Source organism: Sciurus carolinensis, chromosome 14, assembly GCF_902686445.1.
Source record: "Sciurus carolinensis chromosome 14, mSciCar1.2, whole genome shotgun sequence".
NCBI classification, from domain to species: Eukaryota; Metazoa; Chordata; class Mammalia; order Rodentia; family Sciuridae; genus Sciurus; species Sciurus carolinensis.
In genome coordinates this window covers 36,529,170-36,540,386 of record NC_062226.1, presented here as the reverse complement: position 1 = coordinate 36,540,386, position 11,217 = coordinate 36,529,170, and the positions used below count along the sequence as shown (strand labels likewise).

Sequence of the window (11,217 nt, the reverse complement as noted above, 5' to 3'; positions counted from 1 at the left end):
GAGAGTCCATTCTCTGTAACCAGAGAGCAAAGGAAGGTGACAGAGCCCCGAGTCCAAGCCCTAGCTTGTGACATGAGTTGAGCAAGCCCCTTCCTCTCTCTGGGCCTCAGTTTGTCCACCTGGAGGAGTTCTGACACATGGAGTGAGGTCTCTCTGGTCTCCATGACACCCACGGCCCCAGGGTCACTCTGGTTAGAAGCATCTTGTGAGAGAGCTCCTTTCTGCTCTGGTGTTCTGGGATGTAAAACAATAGCAAAGGATCACTGCCACCTCCTCCTCCGCTGAAATGCCCTCAAGGTTAAAGGCTGTGGGGTTAAAGCCTATTAAGCAACAGGGCTGGCCCACCCCACCTGCTCGGGGTAGAGATGCCCCGGGCAGTGAGGTCAGTGGGAGCCTGAAGGTGTCAGCATCAGCAGCCAAGTGGCAGCTGCTTCTCAGATCAGAGCTGGAGAAGTCTTTAGAGAAAATTCTTCCAGTGGGGCAGACAGAAGTTCTGAGCCTTGTACAGTCACCTTACTCCAAAAGACTGTCCTATGCAGGTGTCAAGGTAACAGAGTACTAAAGAGTAAGTTTTAAGAAAAAAACAATTTCAATTACCAAATCCCAAAATAAGGAAAAGGAATGAAATGAAAGGAGGAAGGGTGACAATAAACAAAAATGAGACCCTGACTAAGCCAGGAAGGAAGAGCTGGAGAGGCTCATGTTCCTCAAGACTGACACCAAATCTTCCTGAGAGGGACACTCCAGAGTGGGACTTGGGGCACAGAATGGAGAAGAGCAGGGACAGAACCTGAGTTAGGTCCTCTCTACACCCTTTTGCCAATGCTAGAGCCAAGTGCAAGGGCCTGGATGTCGAGGGCCCTCCTAGAAGCCCCTAAAACCTGGTTGGGATGGGGCCAACGAGCTCTTCTGCCCCACCGCGGGGGCTTTGGCTGGCCATTACCCTGTCCTAAATCAGGCAATAGCCCCCCAGACGAACCCCAGGAACTAACAGAGCCTCTCCTCCCTCCGGCCGGGAGGTGGAGAGTGCCGGCGAGACCCACGGCTCCCCTGCGGAACCCCACCCGGAGGTTCCGCGGGGTCAGGCACCTCCCGAGTTGACGCAGTGACTCCGAGACGGCCCCCGCTGGGACTCAGTGCCCCTATCCGTAAAGTGGCGACGCGTGTGTATCTGCCAGACCGTGAGCCCCTGATCCTGCCGTTAGAATTCCAGGGTCGCTTCTGCACCGTGAGGGTGAAAGCCCCGCGGACAGAGGCACCGGTTTGCTGGTTTCCGTCTCTAGAGTTTGGGTGGCGCCCCGGCGCGGAGGCCGCGTGCTCTGGTGACTGGGGGTGACCCTGCAGCCCCACCTTGCGGCCGCAGAAGGCTCCGGAAGTCGTTTCAGGAAGCGTTATGGGGATCATCGCCTCCCTGACAATCACGAAACCAGAGCCATCACCACCACCACGGCGAACTGCTGTAATATTAGCAAGGGATGGCAGCTAGCATTGAGCGATCGCTCACCACTCTAGTCATTTTCTTATCTAAACTAATCTTTGAAGCAGGTACTGTTACTCCCATCGCACAGATAAGGAAACTGAGGTCTGTGTCACTTGTCTAAGTCCACCCCTGATGGAGAGAGCTGACCCCCTACCGTCCCCAACATTTTACTAGACATTTGGAAATGTGAGCGAACGTTCCAGTTTGTGGCAAAAATAATCAGGGCTCTATGGGACCTCCCATCCCTGGGGCGTGGCTAGCTCCTACACACCTGCTTCAATGAGTGGTCCTCACCTCTCCATTTTGAAGAATGGTGTTCATGGCCATAAAGGTCAGAAGCCAAAGGATAGAGTTTTTCTTCTCGGATGCTCTGGACTTTGGCAGAGAAAGGGACTCTGAATCCTGAGAATCAGAGACTGTGAAAAGCTGAATGGTTAGGAACTTCCTGAAAAGGTGGAAAGAGTTCTAAGTTACAGGCAGCTTGGGTTCCAGGCCATGTTCTATTTCCAGCTGACTCTGTTACCTGAATTAAGTACTTTCTCTTCTCTGGGTCTCACTTTCCCTTCTGTGAAATGGGAGAATTCTTCTAAATGATCTGATAATCTTTTCCCTTCCTCCATCTCCCCTACATACTGCCATACTCAAACTGGCTCTGACATCCCAGAAGAAGCCTTGGACTAAGGTTTGAAAGTCCCAGGTAGGCATTGCAGCCCATTCCTGAGCTTCTTCCTGAGCTCTGGGCTTGGGTTCTAGGTCCCGGTAGGTTATCTAACCTTGGCAAGTTATAACCATCAGAGGATAGAAAGGCCCTATGCCTCTGAGAAAGGCCGCAGGGGGCCTGCATTGTGATGACCTCATCTGCTCTGTGACATCATCCTCTCTTTCACCCCCAACTCCTCTCTGCTCAACTGGTCTGCAAACAACCATCAATCTGAATCCCAAAGGCCTGAGAAAGTCTGTTCTCCAGTACCTGCTGCTGATCTTCTGCCTCAGTCAGCAAGAATCACCATGAAATTGGAATTCACAGAGAAAAACTACAACAGCTTTGTGCTACAGAACCTGAATAAACAGAGGAAACGCAAAGAGTACTGGGACATGGCCCTCACCGTGGACCACCATGTCTTCTTTGCACATCGGAACGTGCTGGCAGCTGTCTCTCCACTGGTGAAGAGCCTCATCTCCAGCAACGACATGAAAACCACTGATGAACTCTTCATCACCATTGACCCCAACTACCTGAGTCCAGGCACCGTGGACCAGCTGCTGGACTACTTCTACAGTGGCAAGGTGGTGATCTCAGAACAGAACGTGGAGGAGCTGCTTCGGGGAGCCCAGTATTTCAACACACCACGCCTTCGGATCCACTGCAATGACTTCCTTATTAAATCTATCCGCCGTGCCAATTGTCTGCGCTACCTCTTCTTAGCTGAGTTGTTTGAGCTGAAAGAGGTATCAGACTTGGCCTACTCCGGCATTCGTGACAACTTCCACTACTGGGCCAGTCCTGAGGGCTCCATGAACTTCATGCGCTGCCCACCTGTCATCTTCGGCCGCCTGCTCCGCGATGAAAACCTTCATGTGCTCAATGAGGACCAGGCTCTCAGTGCACTTGTCAATTGGGTCTACTTCCGGAAGGAGGAGCGGGAGAAATATTTCAAGAAGTTCTTCAATTATATCAATCTCAATGCAGTCTCCAACAAGACACTGATGTTTGCCAGCAACAAGCTGATGGGCATGGAGAACAGCTCAGCCCATGTGACCCTGATTGAGAGTGTCCTGATGGACCGAAAGCAGGAGCGGCCATGCAGCCTGCTGACCTACCAGCGGAAAGGGGCCCTGCTTGACTCTGTGGTCATCCTTGGTGGCCAAAAGGCCCATGGCAAGTTCAACGATGGAGTGTTTGCCTATATCATCCAGGAGAACCTGTGGTTGAAGCTCTCAGAGATGCCTTACAGGGCAGCAGCACTAAGTGCCACTTCTGCTGGTCGCTACATCTACATCTCTGGTGGCACCACTGAGCAGATTTCAGGGCTGAAGACAGCCTGGCGGTATGACATGGATGACAACTCCTGGACCAAGTTGCCTGATCTGCCCATTGGGCTTGTCTTTCACACCATGGTGACCTGTGGGGGGACAGTATACTCAGTGGGTGGGAGCATTGCCCCAAGGCGATATGTCTCCAACATCTATCGTTATGATGATCGCAAGGAATGTTGGTGCCTGGCAGGGAAAATGAGCATCCCTATGGATGGCACAGCTGTGATTACCAAGGGTGACCGGAACCTATACATTGTCACTGGGCGGTGCTTGGTGAAAGGCTACATCTCCCGGGTTGGGGTAGTGGACTGCTTTGACACCACCACTGGGGATGTGGTCCAGTGTATTACCTTTCCTATTGAGTTCAACCACCGGCCTCTGCTCTCTTTCCATCAGGATAATATCCTTTGTGTGCACAGCCACCGGCAGAGTGTAGAAATCAACCTGCAGAAGATAAAGGCCAACAAGACGACCACCTCAGTGCCTCTCTTGCCCAACAACTGTCCCTTGGATGTGTCCCATGCTATATGCTCCATTGGAGACAGCAAGGTGTTTGTATGTGGGGGTGTCACCACAGCCAGTGATGTCCAGACAAAGGACTACACCATCAATCCAAACGCCTACTTGCTGGATCAAAAGACAGGCGAGTGGAAGACCCTGGCCTCACCACCAGAGGCACTGGACTGTCCCGCCTGCTGTCTAGCCAAGCTACCTTGCAAGATTCTTCAAAGGATTTAAACAACTTTTTAAGTGGGAGAATAAGTAAATGCATTATTATTCACAATTTAATGAGAAAGAAAGAGAGGAAGGTGGCCTTTTGGTTCCTTCTTAGCGTTCCAGTCTGTGCTTGGCCCTGAAGGAGGAGCTCCTGGGCTAAGGTTGCTCCCAATGGGTGGAAATCCAGGGCTGGTGTGTCACTGGAGGTCTCCAACAGAGGTTGGAATGAAGTCTCTGGTGGGGGCACTGAGACATCTCCTGGGCTATCTTGGGTGGAAATTCAGGGTTATTTGGTCACCAAGTATCCAAACAGAGGCCAAAAAAGAATCCTTGATGGGTGGGACTGAGGCACCTCCCAGGCACTGGCCAAAGTGATGTCTAGAAAACCCCCTGTTCTGCACTCCATGATCACCTCTCAGGCATCTGCTAGACTGACAGGTAAACCTTTCCTCAGAGACATGAAGCTTGGGATCCTCCAACACTCCACTCAAACCTTGCAGGAAGTGATGTGCATAGGAAGGACAGGAAAAGGAGGCAGCAGTAAGGGGAGGCAGAGGCAGGGTTAACTGGCTGTTGTGTTTGACCATGCATCTACAGTAGTTTTTGTGTCATTTATGGGGAAGTTGAGGATTACTTAGTTGTTTCCAGGAATTAAGGTTCATTGAGAACTTTCTGCTGGAATATATGAGGTCTGAGGGATTGAGGATGGAAGAGAAGCTAGTAAAGGGAGAAGAAAGAAACCTATATCTCTAGTGTAGAGGAGTTTGGGAATGAAGCAAAATGACAGGGAAAAAAAGGCAGGATGGTATAATAGGGATACAGAGTCTGGGGCCAGGTAGCCTGGTTCAAATACCAATGTCATCACTTCCTCAGTGATCCTAGGCAAGTTATTTAACATTTTCTGAGCCTTCGTTTCATTCTTTATAAAAGGGAGTTAATAAGCATATCTACCCCATAGTGTAAATATGAAGTTTAAGAGTTAATGCAAGCAAATGCCCAAGAAAGCCTTGGCATATACTACAGTGCTACAGAAGTGCTTTTTTAAAAGATAAAAAGGTGGGTGGGTGAGGCAAGGGTTCAAATTCTCAGGCCCTTATATTAAGTCTCCCATAAAATTCTCTGTGAGACTCCCTATTTCAAAGCTTTCATGAATTTTCCTCAATTTTAACTGTTTCTCTTTCATTCATTTGTATATTCACACATAATCCTCAGTGATATAGAAAACTGACTAACTTCTTGAAAACTATATATAATCCTCACTCATCTACTCACTCATTCATGAATTTATTCACTCATCCTTTCATTTATTTCAAATGCACGCACACACCATTCACTGAGGTCCCTTTGTTCGCTGGCTCCCTGTTCCAGATGTTGGGGACACAGACAATCCATGTGCTAGGGAAGGGAGTGTCTACACCAGTGCCATGCAGCAGGAATGTAGTGTGAGCCACATATGTAACTCAGGTTTTCTTAGTAGACACATTAAAAAGGTGAAAAGAAGCTGGTGAAATTAATTTTAATACATATTTTATTTAACTCAATATATTAAAAGTATTATTTACAGATGTAGTCAATATAAAAATTTAATGAGATACTCAACGACCTTTTTTTTCTTTTTCACAGTATGTCTTTGGAATCCAGCATGAATTTTTACATTGTAGCACAGCTTAGTTCAGTCTAACCACATTTATATAGCCCTATGAGATTGGTGGCTATTCTATTAGATCATGCAGGACACTTTAGACATTCTCAGGGTTCAAATCTGCTCACTTCCATTTTTCTTTTTCAATCCATCTTGCATAACCTACTCAGCATTACCTTACCGAGCTCTCTTGGGTGGTCTCTCTCTTCAAATCCTATTCCCTGTCAGGGCTTACTTTCTCCTACCGGACAGGACCCTAGACTTCGTAGCTGACCTTCTCTCCCCTCCCCGGGACTTCTCCCATATTTTGCACTTCTTCAAACCTTGGGCTGTTACCACCTCTCTCATCTCACTGCCCAACTGGAAGAATGAAGTCTTACAGATTCATGGACTAGGCTCAGTTGCCTTACTCCCCAGGTTTACTAAACCAACAGCACGGAAGTCCAAAGAATCTCTTGCTGATTCCCTGTACCACTCCTCACGGCTCATTCTCCAACCCCCTCTGGTGTTCTGGATCCCCATTCTTCCCCTTTTCTCACTTTCAGTCACTTACCACTGACTCTGCCATTAGCTCTCCAGGGAAGCAGAAGTCATATGACCTGAGCTCTAAAACCAACCTCACACCCACCAAAAGGGAGCTTCTGCTCCTTCGCACCTCAAAGAAGCTGTGCTTCCTTGATTCAAAGCTTATTCTTCCACCTGTCTCAGTTCTGTCACTTCTCAACTTCTCAGGCTCCTTAGTTCCCCTCTCTCTACACCTTCTTCCTATCTTCTTCTCTTTGTTCCATTAATATTCTCAAATTTCTCCTACACTGAAAACAAACCTTCCACAACTCTGAAGTTCACCTTGTTATCTTGCTATCTATCCATCTTTTTCCCAGTTGAATTTCCTAAATATCATATCTCTTCTCCAAATCAATCCCTAGCCCTGCTCACTCAGTCTGATTTCTGTCCCTAACATTCACTTTTTTTTAAAGGATGACTTTTAAAATATTTTAGTTGTAGATAGACATCATATATATGTGTATATGTGTATGTTTATGTGGTGCTGAGGATCGAAACCAGTGCCTCAAATGTGCAAGGAAAGTACTCTACCACTGAGCTGCAACCCCAGCTCCCAAAATTCACCTCTTTGTCTTTTTCTTGGTTACATTTCTTTTTCTTGAAGAGCTGCGTGACACTGATCACTCCCACCTGCATCAGAATCATTAGAGCTCTTTGGCATGGTGGTATTATAATTTGCTATGGTCACCAGTGTGGTACCTCCATCCTTTCTTCCTGAGCCCCTCTCACACTAATATTAGCCCACAAGGCTGAAGCAGTCAGACGTTATTGCCTGGAGGAGCTGCCATGGCTGAATGTAGAATTAGAATCACATCTAGGCTTTTGCTGCTAGCAAGACTTTGGCAATTCATGGCAGAAAGGATGACTTTGAAGGATAAGACCTTTGAATTACAACTCAGGTCTTCAACCAAAGGAAAGTCAGACATGCATAATTTTAAGGGAATCAGTTTTGAGAGTCTTAGCTTCTTTCTAAAAATCAATCTACCTGAAATACATCGACAGTTGAGGTTTATTCTAGTTCTTTTCCTTTCAAAATTATCTTTCTCTCACTTTATACATACACACACACACACACACACACACACACACAAAGTGAGTGAGGGAGCTTTACTCTTTCCAAATATTCCTAAGATACATTGCCCAGGATGCCACATAAGGGTGGAAATGTGTCAGTGAATCTTCCTTTCATCATGATGCCAGTTACCCAAAGAAGAGTCCCCTGTCTTTTCCTATACCACCTATACAGCGTTTTTGTTAAGGTGAGAAGTCTGGTGTTAAAAACTGGGATATTTTAATCCAAACTGAATTGTTCAGAAGTGCATTAATAATTGGGCTGGGATGTATCTCAGTGGTAAAGTGCTTGCACCATAGAACTGAAGCCCTGGGTTTGATCCCCAGTTCCAAAAAAGAAAAGAAAGGAAAAAAAAAGACCCCAACCATAAATGCAATAATGCCAAGGATTGATGACATATTTTTAAAAGCTTTATGAAGAAATAATTCACATACCATACAATTCACTCATTTAAAGTACGCAACTCAATGACTTTTAGTAAATTCATTTACAGAGCTGTGCAGTCATTATCAAAATTAATTTTAGAACACTGCCATTACCAAAAAGAAATCCCACACCCCTCTGGCTGTCACCCTCTAACCGCATCTTAGTCCTGTGCAACTACTCATTTACTTTCCATCACCATGCATTCGCCTATTTCGGGCATTTCATAGAAATGGAATCTGACATTTTATCTGGCTTTTTCCACTGAGCATGTTTTTAAGGTTCATCTACTATAAGGATATGTCATAGTTTGTTCACCCATGCCATAGCTGATAGACATTTGGGTTACTTCCTCTTTTTTGACAATTGTGAATAACGTTGTTCTAGACTTTAGTTTTTCTTTTTAGGTATACATGACAGTAGAGTGTATTTTGACATATTATACATGGAGTATGACTTATTCTAATTAGGATCTCATTCTAATGATGTGGAGTTTTGCTGGTGGCGTACTATAAATGTTAATGTATAAGTTTTTATGTGAATGTCATTTCTATTGGATATATACTTAGAGTGAAATTTCTGGATGGTTTTAATGATTTTTTTTTAACTGATAGTCTTGTTTTCAAAGCAGTTCCATCATTTACTTTCCTATCAGCAATGTATGAGGGCTCCAATCTCTCCACATTCTTGCCATCTCTTAATTGTCTGAGCCTAGTCACTCTAGCGATGTGAAGTGGCATCTCATTGTGGTTTTGATTTGCATTTCCCTGATGACTAATAATGATGAGTATCTTTTCATGGGTTATTTGTTGACAGTCATTTAATAACATTGCCTCTTCTACTGCTCAACTATCATCAGAGAAAGCATTACTCCTTGGGAAGAGTTCTGTAAGTATAAAGCAAAGACAGCATGCCTCAGGCTCAGTGAAGGCCACAGTGCAGCATTTCAGACCACAGAAGCATGGCTAGTCTCCATGCATTCCCTTCTGTTGATCGCTCTTAAAATTTTCCAGATTCCTTAAAGAGTGTATTAGAAAACATCTGCTACCATGCATATCTTCTTTGCATTTTCACCATTCTCAGTCATGAGAAAGAGCTTCCACTCTTTCATGGCTAGTTGCATGTTCTGCATCTTTAAAAGATGCCATAAAATGTTCTACATTGGGCTGGGGCTGTGAATCAGGTGTAGAGCGCTTGCCTAGCGTGTGTGAGGTACTGGGTTTGATTCTAATCACTGCATATAAATAAATAAAGTCCATTGACAACTAAATAAATATTTTAAAAACAATTCTACATTACTTGCAAAAGATTAGTGTTACATCTTTGAACAAAAGGAAATACTTCACATGTCAGTATGCTTATTCAGATGTGCAAGAAACATTTAAACCTTGTTTTCCCCATAAATATGTGGAGGCTGGCTATCAAATCCAGGGTCTCCCATACGCTAGACAAGCACTGTAAGACTGAGTTACAACCCCAGTCCTAAACCTTTTTAATTATTAATATAATACACACGTAGAAAAGGTGCATGATACATAATTGTACAAATTAACAATTATTGTAAATATTCATGTAGCCACTATTCAGTTCTAAATATATAGCATCACCAATCCCCTCTTTCTGATTAAAACGACTGATTTCCCATCTGACCTTTGTGATGTGCTCCTTGGATTTCTATGCAATTGTACCTCTAAGTGGCATTTCTAACAATATAGTTTAGTTTGGCTCATTCTGAAGGTCATATAAGAGAATTGTATAGTAAAGATTATTTTGTGTCTGGTTTCTTTCACCAAAAATTATGTTTTAGTAATCTATCCATGTTCTCACATGTAAGTGGTGTTCCTTCCATTCCACTTCTACATCATATTGTCATAATAATATATCATTCATTTATTCATTCTCCTGCCAATGGATAGTTGGGTTTTTTCCAGTTTGGGACATTACAAACAGTGCTATTCTTTTTTTTTTTTTTAATAAAAAAATTGTATTTACTTAGAAGCATTCAGAATGTCAACAAAACAGCTGCAATTTTTTTTTTTTTTTGCAATTACAGAGTGGTATTCAGTTAACAGAACAACAATTATTTCGTATAAGCTGCATCAGAGCAACTGAAGATGAAAAAACTACCATCCCCATATATAACTAATTTGTGCTGTGCACCAACAAGAACCTGCTTTAAATTTCCATGCCAATTTACAACCCCCATACTGTACCAGGCAAGGTTAGTGGCTATTGAAAATACCACCAGGACAGGGCTATCTAAAGACACATTCGGTAGTGTGTTAACTATACAAAAAAAAGACACTGTACAGTTTAAAACAAATCTTACACAGCTTACATTTCATTTTTTTCTTTAAAAGGAGTGAGTTGTGTATAGGGGGGTTAATGCTTATAGACGAGAAGAAAACACTGTGCTAGAACCAACTTATTCGTCATCATCATCATCTTCTTCATCTTCATCTTCTTCATCTTCCTCTTCCTCCTCATCCTCTTCATCTTCCTCATCTTCCTCCTCTTCCTTCTTTTTTTTCTTGCTTTTTTCAGCCTTGACAATCCTCCCTTTTTGCTGCATCAGGTTTCCTTTAGCTCAGTAGGCAGCAATATCCTTTTCATATTTTTCCTTCAGCTTAGCACCTTGCTTTTCATAAGGTGGCTTATCATCTGCAGCAGTGTTATTCCACATCTCTCCCAGTTTTCTTTGCAACTCACCATGGATAGGCCAGGATGTTCTCCTTTGATTTTGGGGCGATATTCAGAACAGAAACAAGAAGAAGGCCGACAGAGGCCTCTTGGGTGCATTGGGGATCCTTGAACTTCTTTTTGTTTCCGCTTTAGGAGGGATATAGGTTTTCATTTCTCTTTCATAATGGTCCCTTGTCCGCCTTTGCCATGTCTTCAATTTTCCTTTCTCTTTAGCAGACATGGTCTTCCACCTCTCTGAGCACTTCTTAGAAAACTCTGAAAAGTTGACTGAAGCATGTGGGTGCTTCTTCTTGTGCTCCTCCCGGCAAGTTTGCACAAAGAATGCGTATGATGACAATTTGCCTCTCGGCTTCTTAGGATCTCCTTTGCCCATGTTTATTTGTTTTTCCTCAGTGAGGCACAAAGTCGCCCAGTGCCCGTCCGGCTTTCACTTGCCCCGGAGCTGTCTCTATGGAGCTCAATGTACTCAACAGTGCTATTCTTGAGAAGGCATCTTAGTGAAATGTACTCAAGTTTTTCTAGGTTACATACATAGGAGTAGAATTACTATCTTCTTGTTAATGCCAAATTATTTTCCAA

At 44.3% G+C, this 11,217-nt stretch overlaps 1 protein-coding gene and 1 pseudogene across 1 annotated transcript; one reads left to right on the top strand and one right to left on the bottom strand.

Annotated features, from left to right (window-relative positions):
• Window positions 1-2,488: 2,488 nt before the first annotated feature.
• Ccin (calicin) lies at window positions 2,489-4,255 on the top strand. The gene has a single exon (XM_047523647.1). The coding sequence runs from the start codon at window positions 2,489-2,491 to the stop codon at window positions 4,253-4,255; it is 1,767 nt and encodes a 588-aa protein (XP_047379603.1).
• A 6,095-nt stretch (window positions 4,256-10,350) lies between these two features.
• Window positions 10,351-11,011, bottom strand: LOC124964924 (high mobility group protein B1-like; annotated as a pseudogene).
• Between the last annotated feature and the right edge of the window lie 206 nt (window positions 11,012-11,217).

Excerpts from the sequence above, each read along its gene's own strand:
- Ccin (XM_047523647.1), top strand. The coding sequence starts at position 2,489 with ATGAAATTGGAATTCACAGAGAAAAACTACAACAGCTTTGTGCTACAG.